The 22616-nt window shown below is 45.0% G+C and overlaps 1 protein-coding gene and 1 long non-coding RNA gene across 6 annotated transcripts in view; one reads left to right on the plus strand and one right to left on the minus strand.

Moving 5' to 3' along the window:
* ST3GAL1 (ST3 beta-galactoside alpha-2,3-sialyltransferase 1) overlaps positions 1 to 19519 on the plus strand; it is a 114322-nt gene extending 94803 nt beyond the window's left edge. For all 5 annotated transcript variants that reach the window (XM_081874604.1, XM_081874605.1, XM_081874606.1 and 2 more), the window contains 4 exons: positions 2748 to 2927; positions 9581 to 9626; positions 12090 to 12209; positions 14314 to 19519. In XM_081874604.1, the coding sequence (XP_081730730.1) occupies positions 2748 to 2927; positions 9581 to 9626; positions 12090 to 12209; positions 14314 to 14487 (520 nt within the window). In that variant the 3' untranslated portion in view covers positions 14488 to 19519. The remainder of the gene's footprint in view (positions 1 to 2747; positions 2928 to 9580; positions 9627 to 12089; positions 12210 to 14313) is intronic.
* LOC309349173 overlaps positions 1 to 22616 on the minus strand; it is a 688744-nt gene that overhangs the window by 599017 nt on the left and 67111 nt on the right. The gene's annotated exons all lie outside the window — the stretch shown is intronic.

A 22616-nucleotide genomic window follows, 5' to 3' on the forward strand; every position in this document is an offset into this window, starting at 1 on the left:
CCCGCCGGAGCGGTACCTATTTATCTACTTGCACTTTGATGTGCTTTCGAACTGCTAGGTTGGCAGGAGCTGGGACCGAGCAATGGGAGCTCACCCCATCACAGGGATTCAAACTGCTGACCTTCTGATCGGCAAGCCCTAGGCTTTGGCTTAGACTATCTGTGGTTTTACTGTATTTCTGTACAATAATTGATTCTAGCTCTTGCAAGGTCTTTCACTCTGCCTCTTGGGAATGCCTTGGTTGTTCCACTTAAATTAAATAAATATTCTGAGAGATAGATAGAAGATGATAGATAGATAGATAGATAGATAGATAGATAGATAGAGATAGAGAGAGAGAGATGATAGATAGATAGATAGATAGATAGATAGAGAGAGAGAGAGAGAGAGAGAGAGAGAGAGAGAGATGATAGATAGATATTTGCTTTCAATATGCTGACCTTTAAACAAACAAATAAAATAAAACCCAGGGCGGTTTAAGTTGAAGTAAACAGGCAGACTGTATGGGGAGCTTTTTCATTGCATTACTGCCCATCTGCCTGTTCACCTGTAGGGAGCACCCTCTTTTAGCAGCTCTGCTCGTGTTCAGAGGCCTCAGGGTGCCATAGCCTTTTCCCGAATACAAGCAACCTTGAGTGAACTCTTTATGGCAGAGTTCTGGATGATCCAGGGAATAGTTTAGTTAAATACAGGCACACACCCTAACCACAAGAACTGGCAAACATTTTATAGAGGATGAAAGGTTGTGTTAACCACGAACATGGTCCAGCCACTTGTGGGCATCATGGCTTTCTTACCAGCATGTTATTTAGGTGGCATTAATGGACGTGGGTGGCGCTGTGGGTTAAACCACAGAGCCTAGGACTTGCCGATCAGAAGGTTGGCGGCTTGAATCCCCGCGACGGGGTGAGCTCCTGTTGCTCATTCCCTTCTCCTGCCAACCTAGCAGTTCGAAAGCATGTCAATGTGCAAGTAGATAAATAGGTACCTCTCCGGCGGGAAGGTAAACAGCGTTTCCGTGCACTGCTCTGGTTTGACAGAAGCCGCTTAGTCATGCTGGCCACATGACCCGGAAGCTGTATGCCGGCCCCCTCAGCCAATAAAGCGAGATGAGCGCCGCAACCCCAGAGTCTGTCACGAGTGGACCTAATGGTCACGGGTCCCTTTACCTTTACCTAATGCACAGACACCCATATCGGGCTCAGGACCAGGGGAAGCTGCCTTACATGGCGTCAGGCCTCTGGGCCACCCAGCCCAGTATTGACAGCACTGGCAGCAGCTGTCCAGGATCTCACACAAGAATCCTTTCCAGCTGTACAGTACTTGGAGATGCCAGAGATCAAATCTGGGACCCTCTGTTTTCCAAAAGAGTGGGGGCTCTATTTCTGTGGCCTTTCTCCTTTGCGTACAAGATGGTTTGGCTTGCCCCTCTCCTCCCCCTGCTGAATTTAGTTATTTACATACAATTGTTTCATACAATTTAAATGCTGCTTAACCGTAAAAAGACCCAAAAAAAGCACCTCAAAGGGGTTGACAAAGCTAATACAGTGGTACCTCAGGTTACATACGCTTCAGGTTACATACGCTTCAGGTTGCAGACTCCACTAACCCAGAAATAGTGCTTCAGGTTAAGAACTTTGCTTCAGGATGAAAACAGAAATTGTGCTCCGGCGGCGCCGCAGCAGCAGGAGGCCCCATTAACTAAAGTGGTGCTTCAGGTTAAGAACAGTTCAGGTTAAGAACGGACCTCCGGAATGAATTAAGTACTTAACCCGAGGTACCACTGTAGTATTATCAGTAAAAAACCAAAACCCCCCCACCAAAACCCAGCTCTTTAAAATGTTCAAAAAAATAAAATTGGCAACAAACTAAAAACAGATTAAAACATACTTCAACCTTCTCCAGGTCTGGTTAGGCTCGACTAAAGGGAAAATGTTTTTAGCAGGCGCCAAAATTGAATACAGCAAAGGTTTCTCTGCCTGGTGTCAATAGGCAGGGAGTTCCAAAGTGTTGGTTCTGCCACACTAAAAGACTGATTTCTCATAAATATAGAACAGGTGTTATATGGAGCCTTTAACAGTCCCAGTTCCGCAGATTGAAGCAGTCGAGTGGGGTGGTATTATTAATTAATTAATTTTGTATACTGCCCTATATGCCGTATACTGTAATTTTTGTATACTGTATACAGGATTCAGGGCAGTTCACAACATCTTGAAGGTAAACTGGTCCCAGGTTGTTAATTGCTTTATATACTAACAGTAACACCTTGAACTTGACCTGGGAGCAGATTAGGAACCAGCACAGATCTCTGGGCAAGTGTTCTATACTGACAAGGTTTCGCTCCTGTCAGTAACTGTGTTTCAGCGTTTTGCACTAACCTCAGCTTCCTGGTCAAGCACAAGGGAAGCCCCACAAAGGGCACATTGCAGTAATCTAGCCAATGCATGAACTACCATGGTCAATCTTTCCCAATCCAGGAATGGTTGCAGCTGTTGAACCGAATTGCACTTCTGTGCTTGAGATGAACCCTTTCTTAGCCAACAGAAGAATTTTCTGAAGTCCATTCAGGGTGCAGGGACTGGCCGTGAGACTTACGAGGTGGGAAGGGGAGAGTTTATCCAGCCTGCAAATGCGCCCATCAATAGCGGCCATTGCCACCTGTGGCAAGATGATGCCTACCTGCCCCATGTACCTCCTCCTGGCGTTGCCTGCTTTTTCCCTCACCCCTCTTCTCTTGGACCACACAGAATGAACAAAGCCCCCACAGCCGGCTACGAGTCTGATGTCGGCAGCAAGACGACCCACCACTTTGTCTACCCTGAGAGCTACAAGGAACTGGGCGAGAACGTCAGCATGATAGTCATCCCGTTCAAGACCCTGGACCTTCGCTGGGTCATCAGCGCTCTCACCACAGGGACCATCAACCAGTAAGTGGCTGTGTCTGCTCTGTTCTAGGAGGCCATGAGAAGTTGGGCGAGTTCTGTTGGACGAGATCTAGGAGTCTTTGTGGACCACTCACGTTGGGTCAACAGTGCGATGCAGCAGCAAAAAAAGCAAATGCTGTTCTAGGCTGCACCAACAGAAGTATAGTATCTAGATCAAGGGACGTAATAGTGAGCCCACAACTTGATCCAGCAGATCTCTTCATATGATCTCACAGAATAGTAGAATCATAGAACTGTAGAGGGAAGCAAGAACTCTAGTCCAACCCTGTGCAATGCAGAAATCTCAACTAACTCATCCATGACAGATGGCCATCCAACCTCTACTTACAAACCTCCAAGGAAAGCCCATCAACTGAGGGAGTCCATTTCACTGTCAAGCAGCTTTTACTTTCAGAAAGTTCTTCCTGATGTTTAGTCAGAATCCCCTTTCTTGTCACTTGAAGCCATTGGTTCGAGTCCTACCCTCCAGAGCATGAGAAAACAAGCTTGCTTCATCCTTCATGCGACAGCCCTTGACATATTTGAAGATGGCTATTGTATCTCCTCTCAGTCTCCTGAGGTTTGGTTTCCAGACCCATATATATATATGTTTTTTAACATATCATTTTCAACAGTAATTAAGCATACTTTTGCATCTTATTCAATTTTTTAGACTTCCATCAATCCTGTCTGAAAATTTTCCAGTCTAATCTCTTAGTATGCATTTCTTATTTTCCCTATTACACTGGTACCTCTGGTTACGTACTTAATTCATTCCAGAGGTCCGTTCTTAACCTGAAACTGTTCTTAACCTGAAGCACCACTTTATCTAATGGGGCCTCCCGCTGCTGCCTTGTCACCGGAGCACGATTTCTGTTCTCATCCTGAAGCAAAGTTCTTAACCCAAGGTACTATTTCTGGGTTAGCGGTGTCTGTAACCTGAAGCATAAGTAACCCGAGGTACCACTGTACATTTCAAACTCATAACCAATATCTCTATCTTTTCCTACTTTGTAACACTTTGTATATTCCTCCTTACAAAGCTTCTTCTAGTCCTACTAGCGTAATTTGTTGATTACAGTTGCTCTTCGAATAATTCATATACTTCTTCCAATCTTCTGTAAATCTCTGGTCCTGCAGGTTTCGAATCCTTCCTGTCATTTTGTCCAATTCTGCATAGTTCTTTAATACATTATACATAGTCCATTATACATTTTTTTAAAAAAATCCAGAAGCCTTTTTACTTGGTATTATAGGTCAGGACATTAATAGGCAAGATGTTAAATTGTTTTTATATGCAACAACTGCGGCAATAGTACTGTTAGCCCAGAAATGGAAACAAGAAGAAATTCCGACGAAAGAAGAATGGCAGACAAAATTAATGGACTATGGTTTCCAGACCCTTGATCCTCTTGGTTGCCCTCCTCTGCACACGTTCCAGCTTGTCAGCATCCTAAATTGTGGTGCTGAGAACTGGACACAGGACTCCAGGTGTGGTCTGACCAAGGCAGAATAAGAGTGAGACCATTACTTCCCTTGATCTGAACACTAGACTTCTGTCGATCCAGCCTAAAGTAGCATTAGCTGTTTTTGCTGCTGCATCACAATGTTGACTTATGTTAAGCTTGTGGTCAGAGATTCTTCCATTGCGATTCCTGCATTGCAGCAGGTTGGGCTAACCAACTCTTCAATTCTTCCCAACTCTACAATTCTATTATTCTATATCTGGCTGATGCAGGCTGTTGTTGTTTAGTATTTAGTTGTGTCCGACTCTTCGTGACCCCCTGGACCAGAGCACGCCAGGCACTTCTGTCTTCCTCTGCCCCCCGCAGTTTGGTCAAACTCATGTTGGTAGCTTCGAGAACACTGTCCAACCATCTCGCCCTCTGTCGTCCCCTTCTCCTTGTGCCCTCCATCTTTCCCAACATCAGGGTCTTTTCCAGGGAGTTTTCTCTTCTCATGAGGTGGCCAAAGTACTGGAGCCTCAGCTTCACGATCTGTCCCTCCAGTGAACACTCAGGGCTGATTTCCTTCAGAATGGAGAGGTTTGTACTTCTTGCAGTCCATGGGACTCTCAAGAGTCTCCTCCAGCACCATAATTCAAAAGCATCAATTCTTCGGCGATCAGCCTTCTTTATGGTCCAGCTCTCACTTCCATACATCACTACTGGGAAAACCATAGCTTTAACTATACGGACCTTTGTTGGCAAAGGCAGGCTATTAGAAGGTGTTCAATCTCGCCCTCCAACACCCACCTGATATTTATTCTTACGTGCCTCCTTCCTGTTCCATTTATTGCATCTGGAAGTTGCCGCCGATCAGATCAGGCAGGTTCCTGAAGTTAGTTTCTGGATGATGGTTATTATTATAAGCCACGGCAGCCCACCGAGTTCCGGCCAGGAAATTAAAAACACGAGGAGCAGACAATGTAGAGAGCAGGCCTCTGGCAAGCAGGAAGAAGATGGGCTTGTGATTAATGGACAGGGACTTTTTTTTATGAAGTGAGAGCACATTTCCCCTGCAATGGGCCATAGAGAGCCAAAGTAGGCACAGCTCAATTTTGAGCCTCAACTGAGACCGACGATATATGGGGGAAGCAAGCGGTCATGACCCCATAGGAACCTGGCTGGCTGTTGGGAGAACAGAATGAATGCGGAATTGGACGAGCCTTTGGCCTCATCCAGCCATTGTTGTTGGCAGTAAGAACATTTATTTTTATTTATTGCATTTATATCTCACCTTTTTCTCCAAAGAGCTCAACGTTGGCATACTGTGTGATCCTCCCCCCATCCCATTTAATCCCCACAACAACCCTGCGAGGCAGTGACTGGCCCAAGGTCACCCAGGGGGCGTCATACGTGAGTGGGGATTTGAGACCTGTCCCACTGAACATAAGGAGAGCCAATGTCCCACCTGGTCCAGCATCTTGTTCTGGCCAGCCAGATGCCTGTGGGAAACCAGCAATCAGGACCAGAAATGCAGCCTAGAAATGCAACAGCGAAAAAAGCTAATTGTGCTGGTCATGTGGGTTAACCGAGAGGCAAGGTCCGAGTCCAGTCCGAGGTCAAAGGTGCGATATGAAGGCAGTCCATAAAAGCTGCAGCTGGGTGCAGGGCAGGGAGTCAGGTGAGGTCAGGAAGACAGGACAGGGTAATAATAATAATAATAATAATAATAATAATAATAATAATAATATCTTTATTGTCATTGCCCCCTCTCGGGGACAACGAAATTACTTGGCTGCTCCATCCACCCAGTAGGAACTGGCAACCTACAAAGTTCCTCCTGCAACCTGGGGCTGACTGGCTCTTATCTGCCCCAAGGCATTAGGGCGGCCCCGATCCTCTGGTGACTCACCTCTCCTGGCCTGGAGGAGAGCACTCCTCCTGCGGGAACTTAGTTCCCTCCACCTCTCTGCTCTGAGCCTCTGCAGCCCAGGAAAGGTTGGAGGGTTACTGGACCCAGAGGCAACCTCAGCTTCCTCTGATGGGGCTGAGAGTGGAGCACCTGCAGGCAATGGGTCCTCCATCCCCTCAGGAGCTAGAGCAGACTCAGCTGGTGCCTGCACCTGAGGATCCAGCACAGGTGAGGACCCTTCAGGCTCATGCCCCAGCCCCGGCTCAGCTGGTTCTGGAGGCGGGGAATCCTGTGCAGGCTGGGATCCCTCGGGTTCAGCATCCGAATCCCAGGCCATCACACTAATGCTCTTCTGGAATCTCAGCTAAAGCATCCATGACAGATGGCCACCCAAGCTCTGCTTAAAAACCTCCAAGGAAGGAGAGTCCACAATCTCCCGAGGGAGACCGTTCCACTATCAAACAGTTATTGATGTCAGAAAAAGGTCTTCCTGATGTTTAGAATCTCATTCCATTGAAGCTGAAACTTCAATCCATTGGTTCAGGACTTACCCTCCAGAGCAGGAGAAAACAAGCTTGCTCCATCTTCCACATAACAGCCCTTGAGATATTTGAAGATGGCTATCATATCTCCACTAACATGAGTTTGACCAAACTGCGGGAGGCAGTGGAAGACAGGAGTGCCTGGCGTGCCCTGGTCCATGGGGTCACGAAGAGTTGGACACGACTAAATGACTAAACAACAACAACAAATCATATCTCCTCTCAGTCTCCTCTTTTCGAGGCTGAACATACACAGCTCCTTCAACCGTTCCTCATAAGGCTTGGTTTCCAGACCCTTGATCATCTTGGTTGCCCTCCTCTGCACACGTTCCAGCTTGTCAACATCCTTCTTAAATTGTGGCACCCAGAACTGGACACAGTACTGCAGGTGTGGTGTGACCAAGGAAGAATAGAGTGGGACTATCCTTTCCCTACCAGGGATGTGGGTGGCGCTGTGGGTTAAACCACAGAGCCTAGGACTTGCCGATCAGAATGTCGGTGGTTCGAATCCCTGCGATGGGGTGAGCTCCCGTTGCTCGGTCCCTGCTCCTGCCAACCTAGCAGTTCGAAAGCACTTCAAAATGCAAGTAGATAAATAGGTACCGCTCCAGTGGGAAGGTAAACGGCGTTTCCGTGCGCTGCTCTGGTTTGCCAGAAGCGGCTTAGTCATGCTGGCCACATGACCCGGAGGCTGTACACCGGCTCCTACAGCCAGTAAAGCGAAATGAGCGCTGCAACCCCAAAGTCTGTTACGACTGGACCTAATGGTCAGGGGTCCCTTTACCTTTACTTTATCCTTTCCCTTGATCTGGACGCTAGATTTCTGTTGATACAGCCCTACAATAGCATTCGCCTTTTTTGCTGCTGCATCACACTGTTGACTCATGTTTAACATGTGGTCCACCAAGACCCCTAGATCTTGTTCACATGTACCATTAGTAAGCCGTCCATAGCCTACTAGCCAGGATAAGAATAATGCACCAGATCCCCCTTTCAGTATAGATGTTCTCTCTCAATACACACAGATTTCATCATAATAACGGTGCCTCTTTTTGCTAAACAGAACTAGGAAATGAGAGAGGAATATCGTTAAATAGAAACAGATATGCAAAGTTGTGGTTTTGCATACTGAGATACAATGTGCTTCGTGGCACTTCCTCTATTTTCTCCCCTCTCTATTGTGCCTTATTTATTTGGGGGGGGGGTGGAGGAGAAGGGGTCAGGGTTCCTTCCTTTGATCTCGCTGTCCGTGAAAAGCAAACAGCAGGAAGCAATGCAACGTGAATGTTTCCATGTAATGCGATGGAGCAAAGGCTAAAGAAATTTAGGCAGCTTACAGTGTAACAGAATCAAAGCAAACTTCCTGGACAGGATAAGCACAAACCGAAGCGTTCATCAAAGGTTTCACGTTCCAGGGTTTTATTTGGGAATTGACAAAAGCCTCTGTTCGTATTAGCCGAGTTTAAGGGAATGGATTAGTCTCCCTTTGGTGAAGAAATGGATTTTAGCAACGGCTTCATCCAAACCAGAATGCCACATATATGACAGGGAATTCTTTTCTGTAAAAAAAAAAAAAAAGATATGTGTGTGTGTGTGTTTTTAAAAGTGGGTTTCACAGCAGCTATTTACTTTTTCTGAGGATGAAAGAACTTCTTCCTTGATCCACGGCAAACCTGAGTGTTCTACCATGGAGGCAGGACAGACAGAACATTGGTTGGGGAAAAGGAGGGCATTCTGTTGACTGACAGCTGTGAGGAGTAGAGGGAGGGAGTGAACATTCCATGACATCACAGTAGCTTAGCCATTCAGGAACAGGGCTTGTGGAGAGACATGGAGCTGCCAGTCTTTGCTCGCCTAAGGTTTAATGCCCTTTCTGTGTTTAACTTTTGGCAAATTGACTATGGGCTGGAGGGAAATAAAACAGCTGTGCTAGCAGAAGTCCTGCTAGCACAAGTGGGGCTTTTTCATATGTCCTGCACCCATGTGCCCCAGATCAGCTCTGCTGGGGCGAGGGGTCAAGAGAACCCCAGGACAGCACATGGGGGAGTAAGGTGTGCCATTTTAGGGAATTAAACTTAACTTTTGCGAATTTATTCAGTGAGGAGTCTTAAAAATATGTGTGTTTTTTGGTACGAGGAATTCAAATCCTCTATTATTTTTGTGACTGGTCAACATTTAGCTTGGTAAGTCTACGTTTGATGAAGAAGCACTGCTTTAGGAAAACCAAAGAATTTTAATTTTGCCTTCTGAAAATGTCAGGTAATGCTAAATAATAATAATAATAATAATAATAAATAAATATATTATTGATATATAATGTAACTACAGGTACTCGGCAACCATTTTTAATGATTTCTATGCCATTTTACACACATTTTACTTACCAGGCCAAACTAAATCATATTAATCATATTAATTGAACCAAAATACCTTTCGAATTCCCAAGTCACACTTTTTAGCATCCCCTCATTTTTTGGAATTTGAAAGTTGACAAATTCAACAGGCCCTAATGGGAGTTTGCTCCATCTTCCAAGCAGAAATGCACTGTGACAGAATAGCAATCTGAATTCCTCCCTATATTTTGCAAACCTACAACCTCGGCATTTTAATTTAGTGTCTCATTCATAAATGACATATATGCCAAGACTTTGGATTTAGAAGTAAGGGTGGATGTTTTACTTTTTAAAAAATTTTTACTGCATGTCGCACAGGGTGTTACTTGCTTTTACTGACTCACATATATATTTTCTTTGACAGCACATATATTCCAGTGCCACGCAAAATCAAAGTCAACAAAGGCAAGGTGAGTTATTGCTCTGATCTGGCCACAAAGTTCTTCCGTACGTAAGCATGAGCTACATTCAGATGATCCTTCTTACCGTAGAATTGTAGAATCAGAAAAGACCGGCCCTTCTATGCAGGAATTTTTGCCCAGTGTAGGACTCAAACCCACAACCGTGAGATTAAGAGTCTTGTGCTCTACCAACTGAGCTGTTCAGCTGGCTAACCATAGATGGAACTTCTCTAAGATTTGCAGTTCTCGCTTACAAAGTTAGTTCCATTTTGTGTACACTTGAAAACGTTGGCAGCATTAAGATAAATTCAGCAGTATAAATAAGTTTTGGTGGATGCAATAATGGAATGCTGAAGGGTTTGGTTTATATAAAAAATGGTGGGATTTATGTTATGCAGAATGAACCATGGAAGGAGAGGAAGGGAAGTCATTGATATTTTAAGGTTGTTTAAATGAATATTCTAAATTGTAACACACACAACACAACACAACACACAAAGTTTGTTCCATTTATGCATCACTTCGTGGGAAACACCTTGAAACAATTGAGCAATAAAAGTATCAGCAGTAGAAAACTTATATAGAATAATTTCTTATATCAAAACTATTTCAAATCCAATATGGTTACAAAGTGGGATTAAAAGCCCCGGTTTAATGGCTTGTTAAAAGAGGAAGCTTTTCAACAGCAGTGGTGCTTATCTGATATGCAGCGGGAAGAAATTCCACAGGACAGATGCCATCCCACCAAAGGTCCAATTTCAACAACAGAAGGAAGATGGGAACAGGTGGTATCTGCAGTGATCAGTAGGGTGTACAAGGGGTCAGACGATCTTTTAGGTATCTTGTACCCAAAAGCACACAGGAAATGTGTGTTTTAGGATAAAGTTGATCTGGAAGTGTGTCGCTGGCATCCATCTGTCTTGAGAGGCAATGGAGTGCACCTTCAGGGGCGAAGTTCACACTGCTGCATTAGCACACTATTGGTCTCGTCCTCTGTATCCACTGAAGCCTATCTTCACATGCAGGGGAAGTCCCTAACTCACTGAGGGTTTGAGACCCATCAGTTACACTTGCCTGGTTTAGCCGGCCAGTCAAGTCCATTACCAGGGGTCTGTACATTGAGATAAAATACATATTTTGCAGTACAGTGGTACCTTGAGTTAAGAACTTAATTCATTCTGGAGGTTCGTTCTTAACCTGAAACTGTTCTTAACCTGAGCCATCACTTTAGCTAATGGGGCCTCCCACTGCTGCCATGCTGCCACCGCGAGATTTCTGTTCTCATCCTGAAGCAGAGTTCTTAACCCAAGGTACTATTTCTGGGTTAGCGGAGTCTGTAACCTGAAGCGTCTGTAACCTGAAGTGTTTGTAACCTGAAGCATATGTAACCTGAAGTACCACTGTAGCATGTTTAGTTGCCTTATACTGAGTCGAGACTATTGGCCCATATAGCTCAGTATTGTCTACACTGACTGGCAGCTGCTCTCCGTGTTTTTGTTTTTTTTTTTCTTAAAAGGGGACATTCCCTGCTCTACCAAGGGATGCTGAGAATTGAATTCGAGGCATTCTTCAAACAAAGCAGATGCCATACTACTGAGCCACAGCCCCAGTACCTACTTTGCAATGAAACATTTAACAATACGCATTATATAGGAGGATTTTTGTACAGGGTGTTTTTTTTTTTATCTCTCAGGTGACTGTAGAAATGTGGTGAAATTCATTTATGAATGAACACATGTAAAAGGGGGGGGGCAGAAGAAAAAATTACAGATCCCTCCATCCTTACAACAAACCCCATATCATGTCAGGGGGAAGGAGCCAAAGTTCCAAGGGGAACTTGCAAAGTGATGCTGTTCATATTTCCCACCCTGTAACCATAAGAAGCAGCAGGAACCAAACTAGCAGTTCAGTGGCGTGGCTGCATCTCCACTTACTGGTGGTGATGGGAACTGCACTTGAACTGTTTGTTTATTGTGGAGCTTTCCAAACTGTGTGTCGCGACATGTTAGTGTGTCGGCTGCAGTGTGTAGGTGTGTCACACAGATGCTCCCCACGCTCTTCCAGGGGCTGGAAAGGGGTCAGTTGAACCTCCGGTTTGCTAGTAAAACTGAATTACTGTGTCACGAAATGCTGCATGTCTAAAAACTGTGTCCCCCAACATGGAAAGTTTGGAAAGCTCTGGTTTATTGCCTGGGGCAAATAGGAGTTGGAGGCAAAGACCAATAGCATTAGGAGGACCACGGGGGCCACTCACGTTCTAAATGTTCTGACCCATCCTGGTTTTTACATGATAAGGCAGGTGAATAAATACACAAATCCTGATTTTGAAACCCCACCTTTTACTGCAATTTTGCACTTGAATTCAGCGACTTCTAACCTTGTCCAATTTCATATCTCGTCTTAGCGACCTTTCTTGCCTCAGTGTTGTATCTGCAATCAAACTAACAAGGCCTGTTGATTCATTCTGTGCAGATCCTGATTTATCACCCCTTCTTCATAAAATACGTTTATGATAACTGGCTGCATCATCATGGGAGATACCCCTCAACAGGCTTCCTGTCGGTTATATTTGCTCTTCACATCTGCGATGAGGTACGTGCAATGCTAGGGCTCGGTGTAGACATCACGGGAAACTGTGGTTTGCCACTATGCCCGCTCAAGAGGGAGAACAAAAGCTTCCACTTTCTAAACCAAGCACAGATCCCTGGAGTGCTTGTGAGCATTGCAGACATCATAGAACCACCGCTTCCAATTCATGAGAAGTAACAGTGCCACTTTATTCTGCACATAATTCACATCCTCAGTGAGGTGTGAATATGCACATAATTCACATCTTCAGTGAGGTGTGAATATGGGCTAATTCTCCAAGTTCAGGTAACCGAGCAAAAATGAAAGCTTCTAGCCTCCTCCTCACAGAACAGATGGGAGTGAACAAGGCTCACACAGTTCACTTAAACAAACCACAGTTGCCGGATTCAGAGGTCACAAGGAACTGTGGTTAGTTTTAAATCAAAAGAAGAGGCTTTCAAACTCCTCCTTTGGCATGGAAAAGAAAACGAGAGAGAGGAGGGACCGCATTTTTCCAAATAGTAAACTATTGGAGCAGACCTGTTCCTCACAACCCCTGCAGTGAGGGTAAAAATAGATGCGGAGTGTCAGTTCTGAGTTATTCAGGTACACAGAGACGCAGGTGGCGCTGTGGTGTAAACCACTGAGCCTCTTGGGCTTGCCGATCAGCGGTTCGAATCTCTTTGGGGTGAGCTCCCATTGCTCTGTCCCAGCTCCTGCCAACCTAGCAGTTCAAAAGCACGCCAGTGCAAGTAGATAAATAAGTACTGCTGTGGCAGGAAGGTAAATGGCGTTTCCATGTGCTCTGGTTTCCATCAAGGTGTCCCGTTGCACCAGAAGCGGTTTAGTCATGCTGGCCATATGACCCAGAAAGCTGTCTGTGGGCAAACACCAGCTCCCTCAGCCTGAAAGCGAGATGAGCGCCGCAACCCCATAGTTGCCTTTGACCGGACTTAACCATCCGGGGGTCCTTTAACTTGTTCAGGTACAGTGGTATTTCGGGTTAAGAACTTAATTCATTCTGGAGGTCCGTTCTTAACCTGAAACTGTTCTGAACCTGAGGTACCACTTTAGCTAATGGGGCCTCTTGCTGCCGCCACACGATTTCTGTTCTCATCCTGAAGCAAAGTTCTTAACCCGAGGTACTATTTCTGGGTTAGCAGAGTCTGTAACCTGAAGTGTCTATAACCCGAGGTACCACTATATATGACTTAAACCCGATTCATTCATTCTTCTCCCACACGCACAATTACTATCATGTGGCAGGGAGATTGAAGATATGTTGGAAAGCTCAACCTCTACAGATGGGCTCCTTCTCTGCTTGGGGAAGGTGATGAAGCTGGGGATGGGAAGGAGATGGAAGGGTCAGGAATCTCGTTCCCGCTCTCCCCTCATCACATGAGCTTGCAGAGGGCTTCCATCGATGGAAATGGGGAAAGAGGTTGAATACTATATGAGATACAGGTGGTCACCAACTTGGATGTCTTTAAAAGAGGACAAATTTGTGGAGGACACAGCTATCAATACCTCTGAAAACTAGTTTCTGGGAAGTGGGGAGGGGCTCCTGTGCTCAGTTCAGCTTGCGAGCTTCCCTTGGATTCATCTCGTTGACCACTTTGGGGTCAGGATGCTGGACGTAGATGGGCCTCTGGCCTAATAATAATAATAATAATAATAATAATAATAATAATAATAATAATAATAATTTATTATTTGCACCCCGCCCATCTGGCTGGGCTTCCCCAGCCACTCTGGGCAGCTTTCAACAAAGATTAAAAATACATCAAAATGTCACACATTAAAAACTTCCCTGAACAGGGCTGCCTTCAGATGTCTTCTAAATGTCAGACAGTTGTTTATTTCTTTGACACCTGATGGGAGGGCGTTCCACAGGGCTGGTGCCACTACCAAGGAGGCCCTCTGCCTGGTTCCCTGTAACTTGGCTTCTCGCAGTGAGGGAACCGCCAGAAGGCCCTTGGCGCTGGACCTCAGCGTCCGGGCACAATGATGGGGGTGGAGACGTTCCTTCAGGTATACTGAGCCGAGGCCTTTTAGAGCTTTAAAGCAGAGCACTTGCTACGTTGAAGGCCGAGACTTCTTCAGAGTTCTTTTCTCTTTTTCCTTGCAGGTGGACCTTTACGGCTTCGGAGCCGACAGCAAAGGGAACTGGCACCACTACTGGGAGAACAACCCATCAGCCGGTGCTTTCCGCCAGACGGGTGTCCACGACGGGGATTTTGAATCCAATGTAACGTTGACTCTTGCCTCGGTCGACAAAGTACGCTTTTTCAAGGGCAGATGACCCCGGTCACGGGGAGCACTGTGATTTCTGACTTACAGGGAATACAGAGACTTTTGCCGAAACGAAAGGGTTCTCGGAGTTGACTGTATCTCACGCCTTAGCCGACAAAGCCAGGAACGACCGCCGGGTTGCAGTTTGCAAGCGGCATTGCTGGGTTCCCGAGATTTCTTTACCAACGTTTGAAGTATGTGGGAGGATTCCTCTTCCTGCTTCGTCACTCTCCCTTTCATGAGACATTTCCACTCTGTAAATCTTGCCTTGTGCAAGTTAAAGGAAGCAAAAGTTAGATCCCGACCCCAAACCCCCTTTCGTCTTTCTGAGAACGCATATCTTGAGCTTTCATTTTCTCTGGGACCGAAAACACAGCGAAAGAGATGCTGGATTTCATTCCTGACAACAGTGGATGTGAAACACCCTCTCCGTTCACAAATTACCTCAAAAAGGAGCCAATTCTGTTTTTATCTTCTCCCAGGAGCAGCGTCCTTGCTAGACCTCCGAGCTCCCATACTGCATTATGATCAAGTGTGCATTTGTCACCAGCTGGCAAAAATTGGCACCAGCTTTCGCTGAGATTCCTGCATTGCAGGGGGTTGGACTAGATGGCCCTTGGGGGTCCCTTTCAACTCGAAAATATTATGATTCTATTATTCTATTTGCCAAGAGCTGGGAATTTTGAATGAAACACTTTCCAGTTATTACTGCGGATTTCCCCCCCCTGTGTGAAATGTATTTGCTCTTCTTCATAGCCATAATTAAGGAGGGAAAAGATGGGGGGGGGGGGCGGTTCTGAAAATGAAGATATAAGAAGCTGGAGTAAACTAGTCACTATTGTTTACCTTTTAAAAATGTCTTTCTCGCCGCTTCTGAGCTTTTGACTCTGCTACCAATCAGAGAAATGAAGTTATTTTTATATCTATATAAATTTTTGTCATTGACATGTGCCTTTCTGAAATATCAAGAATATAAAAGGGAGAGTTGTTTTGTCTTGTTCAGCTCTCACCGAGACTGAAATCCCTCGATTAAACCATATATATATATATATATATATATATATATATATATATATATGGAAATAACTGACCAAAGTTCAACGCTACTTACCGTCATCAGTTTTTTTTATCGACAGCTTTCTTCAGTCTACTTGAAAGGTTCACGAGCAACAGTCAGGTTTTGGTTTTGATTTTGAGAGAGAGAAACGTTTTTGCCTTATTTTTAAAAGAATGTGGGTTTTTTTATTAAAAAAAGAAGATTTTTTTTTTTGCTTCTATTTTTTACTGCTGTGGTAGGTGGCTCCTGTGTGAAATTGTCCTGAAGTGGAAGGAAATTGTCTCCACCTCAGGAGGATATTGTTCAAGGGCTACATCGGAGGAGTGAGCAGAATCAAGATATGAGATCCATGGCCAGGGGATGGGATTACTTGGGAGTAAGTCCCCAGCGAACTCCATACAGCTTACTTCTGCGCAGGCAAGCACAGGATCGCCCCGTCAGGAACCTTATAAACAATGAAAAGAGGAAGGGATGATCTCCACAGTTAACAAGGCCCTTAAGCGAAGGTGACAGGAAGAGATTGGGCTGGAACGTTGTAGAAAGCATCCTCTTCCAGAGAATGAAGTGAGGGAAAGCCGTCCTTAACGAAGCATTTGCGACAGGAACTAATTGTGAGACTGTGAGGAAGACGGCCGTGTGGCGGTTTCAAGAAAACGGTGATGGGCAGATCCACGTTAAAGTTGCCTCGTGCCGCTGGTCATGGGACCTCTTGAGGGGACATTTGGGGGGGGGGGGGTCAGAGTGATTCTTTGTCCTGAAAATCCAGGCGGTTATGCTACCTTCTTATTTCCTTTTTTAAAAAAATAAAAATAGTGCGTATCTATTTTAATTGTCGCTATAAAAAGGAGAGAGAAACCCTTTCTGAAAAACTCTCCGAAAGATCTCGTGCAAGGCTTTTTAGATCTTACGGGCAACCGACATCTGAGAATAAACACAATTATTATTTTTAAATAAATAAGAATGCATAAACCAGCTGTATTTCAGCAGGAAGGGGATGACGAGGGGATCAGGTCGGTTGCTTTTTCCTCAAAACAAAAGGGGCCAGATTTAAGGATGCTTTTTGTAAACTTGCCATTTGACCCTTAGCCCCAGTGGGTTGCCGCCATTAATTTCACGGCCCAGGTGTAGTTCGAAACCTGTTCGAAACAAGTGCCGCAGCAAGGATATTATTGTCTGCCCCAGAATTGTTTTGATTCCCTGGTAGGGTTGCCAGTTCCTTTTGCCCGCCTCTGCGCCTGTGCTTTTCACAGCACCATGATCCGCAAGCGGCTAATTCTTATCTGCACATTGTGGGAATCATCGCCTGCAGATCAGGGTCGCTGCTCAAAATGCACAAGAGCAGGCCAGACTGCCCCAATTAATTGGCAACCCTGTTTTACAGACTGGAAATAATGTTGTTTTTCTCAACATCGTACTCTGAGCTTATAGGGTCGGAACAACAACCGAATAAATCAGTTTGTAGTTAGCACCCGAGGAGGACTGAGCTCAGAGGCACTTGAGATGCATGTGAAAGATTCTAGTTTCAGTCCCTGATGTCCCGTTCCCCTTTAAAAGGAACTTTGGTTCATCATTGCATGAGATCTGGAAAACATTCCCTACAAAGACAGAAAGAACTGAGGCACATGGCTTGGTTTCGGTGGTGCACTTACCCTGAGCACAATCTGGGACTGGGTCAGAATTGTGAAATTGGCTTAATTTATTCCTTGTTCTGGGACGCGGGTGGCGCTGTGGGTTAAACCACAGAGCCTAGGACTTGCCGATCAGAAGGTCGGCGGTTTGAATCCCCGCAACTGGTTGAGCTCCCATTGCTCGGCCCCTGCTCCTGCCAACCTAGCAGTTCAAAAGCACGTCAAAGTACAAGTAGATAAATAGGTACCACTCTGGTGGGAAGGTAAATGGCGTTTCTGTGCGCTGCTCTGGTTCACCAGAAGTGGCTTAGTCATGCTGGCCACATGACCCGGAAGCTGTACTCCGGCTCCCTCGGCCAATAAAGCGAGATGAGCGCCGCAACCCCAGAGTCGGTCACAACTAGACCTAATGGTCAGGGGTTCCTTTACCTTTACCTTATTCCTTGTTCCAGTATTTTGAGGGGGGTTTTCTAATCAAGTATGTGAATATATGTATTGCGTTTCTTTAAAAAAGAAAGATAAAAAGTTCTAGGTTGGTAGGGAGAATGAAAACATATGGAGTAGCGATGGAAGGCAGTAATGAAGGAAGGATAGAAAGTGGAAGTTCATAGGAGGGAGAAGAACTGCTTTGAGCACACAGATGTCCCGACCACAGAATGTCCCTGTAAATATCCGAGCAGGCAGAAACGCTTATGGGTTTTCTCACATAGCCATGAGGGCTGCAGGTTGTGTGTTTGTGTGTGTTAGCAACCCCTGCTCTCTAGTCAGGGGCAGAGACTGCACTGTCCTCACTCAGTCTCAATGAGAGCTCAGATTGATGCCTTTGTTTCCCACAAGCCAAGGAGATGTCCAACTGGGAAAGCTTTCCCTTGGCTCCCAAATGTTGTGATGAGAAGCAGCTTCCCCGGTTGGATTTCTGCCTGTCCTGGCACAAGAATCCCTGCCGGAAGGCGTAGACAAACTGTCACCTTTCACACAATCAAACTATTCACCAGCCCACCTCAGCAGAGCTTGGAGCGTAAGAACGTAAAGAAAATGTTCTCAAAAGAGCTGCTTATTTGGTTATCCTCCATAATGTTTTCTTCTTCTTCCGGAACCTGTGGTATTATTTTTTTAAGGAAAGAAATCACTCTTAAGAAACTTGTTGACTTATCGTTTTTAAATCAAGGTGTGTTTGTTGGGTGGGTGTAATTTCTCGCCCTTCTTCCTTTTCTGTTGGGTCGTGTTGCTGCTTTTTGCAGAATTCTCTTCTGCGTTCTGCTTATACTTCTGGCGTCTGATTTGGCAAGGCTGCAAGTTCCGAAGCAACTTAGGCACACGTACCGAAAAATCCCTTGCTTCAATATTTGAGCCTTTAAAAAGCAGGCAGGGCTTTGGGCATTGTTTGGAAATGGGCTCCCAGCAAGCAGGTCCAGTGGTCACAGACCAGCCCTGCTTTAATGGGTGAGATTCTATGTCCAGTAGCTTTCGTAAGCATTCAGAAAGTGCATGTTCTCCCCTTGGCTGAGAAGAAGGAGACTGTGTCTCTGTTTACCTCTAGGCAGCAAAGCCAGCCTTTCTCACTTTTCTGATACCAGGTGATCAGTGATTTATTGATTAAAAATGGAAGCTAATATGACAGTCAAAATGACAAGGGTTTTCTCATTTTCCAGCAGAACTCTAGTAACCAGTAACACTCTATAGCTGTCTTCCTGCTAAGATCGCAGCGAGGGTTACCAGCTTTATATATATACACCTACTTGTGCTCTTGTGCCTTTAACAACAACTTGAACTGGAGGCAATGGGCAGACGCGTTGAACTCAATTGCCTAATTTAAATCCATTTCAACAGGGTCTGCAACTTTCCACTCTGTGGAGAAGCTTTTACCCACCAATTTTTTTGAAGGTGGAGTCGGTGTTAAAGGCGGAGGAGCAGGCCTAGATAGGTTTCCTGATCAGTTGGTGACCTTAATCACAGAAATGTCGGTGGGGGCAAGGGTGAAGTGCCAGCCCCTGCAAACTCCCCTTTTGAGGAAAGAACTGTAGCTCAAAAGTAGAGCTTTGCATACAGAAATACCTGGTTCAATTGCTAGTGTTGCCCAGTAGGTCTGGAATGTCCCTGCTAAATTATCTTTTTAAAGTATTTATTTGTAGGTGTGGGTGTTTTGAGCAAAGCCAAATTTCTTTGACACTTGTCTCCAGGGTTGTCGTCAAAGTCTTCTTTCTATCTATCTTTCTTTCTTATACTACTCTTTATATGATCACTTTTCTCTCTCCAAATGAAGGATCACTTTGTCTTATTTGGCGACATCTTATTTATTGTTGACATTTTCAATACGATGCAAATGACTTCGAATAAATTTTTGTATTGTAATCACCCCTCCCTCTCGAAGGCCTCCTTATTAGACTCGGCGTCTGATTAAAGAAATTGTGCTCGCTGACCACAGGAGCTTGCGGTCAGTTAATTGGTTAAATTGTTCATTGAGTGTGTGGCAGCTGTGAAGAATCAGATTCCGTGCTATGGGTTGTTAGGAAAGGAACTGAAAATAAAACTGCCAATATAGTGATGCTGTTATACAAATCTACGGTGCGACTGTATTTGGGGATGGGTTGTTAGGAAAGGAACTGAAAATAAAACTGCCAATATAGTGATGCTGTTATACAAATCTACGGTGTGACTGTATTTGGGGATTGGTAGCAGGGTGATGAACAGGGGTAGTGAGCTGGGGGTGTATGTGGCAGAGAGAAATCAGAAGCAGGCTGGAGAGGAGGGGGTGTCAACCAGTTCCCCTCCCTGCTGGTCTCCCAGGACCAGTAGCGGTCTGAAGAGCAAGGAGCAGAAACAGACAAGAATACAAAGTCTTAGATTGCTTGAGAAGGACCCAGGAAAGGAGGAGACTTAGAGAATAGGGGCAAGATCCACCAGGACAAAATGCTGTGCCTTCCAGAGCCATCCCTGTTTCCTTGAATAAAAAGTTGCCTTCACTGGCACTGTGTGATTTATTGCTAACCTGCTCCTCACAGTTCTATATAGTCTTAAACGTGCCAGACATTTGCAGATACAGATGGCACAAAGTGACTATGTGCCTCAATACCTGTGAAAGAAATAAAATCATGCCATATGTTGTTTTTTAAACTGATTTCTCCTTCTCACATACGCAAGGGGAGAGAGAGGAAAGAAAAACAATACTTGTATCATACAGCTCCTCTGAATGGTACAGTTGTATTATCATGGTTGGGATAGGCCTAATCTCCTTGGAGTTTGTCTAATCTTTGCTTAAAGGAGTCTAAACTGGCTTGGAAGAAAATTCCATAAACTAGGAACACATCTTTCTGATTTACTTACATATAAACTGTGCTTTTGATTAATAACAATACACCAAGGCAGTGTGACACACAATGCAACAGAAACCTGGGTTAAAAACGGCAATAGCATATCCATAAAGGTGGTGTTATTAAAAAAATAAAAATAAAAGCAAATTAAAGAGAAGGCACCATGTGGTAAACACACACACACGTGTGGACACGGGTGGCGCTGTGGTCTAAACCACCGAGCCTCGGGCTTGCCGATCAGAAGGTCAGCAGTTCAAATCCCCGTGACGGGGTGCGCTCCTGTTGCTCTGTCCCAGCTCCTGCCAACCTAGCAGTTTGAAAGCATGCCAGTGCAAGTAGATAAATAGGTACTGCTGCGGCGGGACGGTAAACAGTGTTTCCGTGCACTCTGGTTTCCGTCACTGTGTCCCGTTGCACCAGAAGCGGTTTAGTCATGCTGGCCACATGACCTGGATAGCTAGCTGTGGACAAACACCTTCTCCCTTGGCCTGAAAGCAAGATGAGCGCCACAACCCCAGCCTTTGACTGGACTCAACCGTCCAGGGGTCCTTTACCTTTACATATATACGTGTGTGTGTGTGTGTGTGTGACACACACACCACACACCAAGTAAGTACAATAAAAATTGGCTGAGTATGATTTTAAGCATAGGATAAAATGAAGCCCATTACTGTTTTGGGTGAGATGAATATTAAAATAATATTGTTTCTTATTGAATTAACCAAATCCTCGGTAGTGGCGCCTGCCCTGTGGAACGCCCTCCCATCAGATGTCAAAGAGATAAACAACTACCTAACATTTAGAAGACATCTGAAGGCAGCCCTGTTCAGGGAAGTTTTTAATGTGTGACATTTTAATGTATTTTTAATCTTTGTTGGAAGCCACCCAGAGTGGCTGGAGAAACCCAGCCACATGGGCAGGGTACAAATAAATTATTATTATTATTATTATTATTATTATTATTATTGATAAGGCAGAGGGAGAGGACAAACCGAGTTTTTCCTTATTGACGTCTATTGATTCTGGCTCGAGTGCCGGCCTGGGGAAAAGGCAGGATAGAAATAGACATAATGATGTACTAAAATCAAACTGGTTTGTAAAAACACACTTTCCAAAGGCCTTTCTGAACTGTACAGTTTTGTTTTGTTTTTAAAAAAGGCAGGGGTGACTCCTACCCGACAGCTGTTGGCACCAAGAACCATCAGTGTCTTGCTTTGTATGCAGAAGGTCCCAAATTCAATCCCCGGCTTCTCTAGGTAGGGCTGGAAACATCCCCTACCTCAAATCCTGAAGGAGCTGCTGTCAGTGCAGATAATAAATGAATAGTATGACTCCATATAAAGCAGTGAACTATATTCCTATGTTCAAAACGCAGAGCATGTTACAGTAACTGTGACTTCATCGAGTGATAGAATGAGAAGGAACTGTGAGGGTCATCTTGTCCAACCCACTGCAATGGAGGATTCTGCACACGCCGTCACCCATCCAATTTGAAACCATACTGGACCCTGCTTAGCTTTGCAAAGGTGCTTGCAGTTTTATTGCTGCAAACTCCTGGCCTCAGTTTCGCCAAGGTTCACAGCTGTTGACTGAGTTCTGCTTCCCCTTCCTGCACACAAAGAAACCCCGCTCAGCATATGGTCAGATCAATGAGCCAGCTAGGATCAGTTGATAACCACCTTAATGGCTTGCAATTAATTAAGCAAACAGTTAACAGTGACAGTTGTTTTAGGAATGTCGATCCGGTCCAATGGAGAAGTGAGGAGGAAACTCAAAACAGCTCAAGGAGGGCTGAGCATGTTCAAAGGACATGGAATTCTGCCTGGTATTTATTTAAGGAATATATATATATTAAGGAATTCAACCAACTTGAGGAACTTGGTCAAGTGATACCAGCTTTCTGAAGTCTGAGAATCATTTGCACCCACAGCTGCCCCATGCATCTTACTCCCCCCCCCCCATAAACCCATTTTACCCCCAGGGGGCATTACTGTCCACTCTATAAACGAAAGCTAGTTGTCATATTTTGCTGTGTCCACTAGAGTGCGCTGTGCTCCTTTGATCACTGCTGACTCCTGCCTGAAAAGAAAAGCTGCAAAATTGATTGATGGGTTGATTGATTTGTTATGGAAGGGCATTTGCG

This window comes from Podarcis erhardii, assembly GCF_964252035.2.
Source record: "Podarcis erhardii genome assembly, chromosome: 8".
Classification (NCBI taxonomy): Eukaryota; Metazoa; Chordata; class Lepidosauria; order Squamata; family Lacertidae; genus Podarcis; species Podarcis erhardii.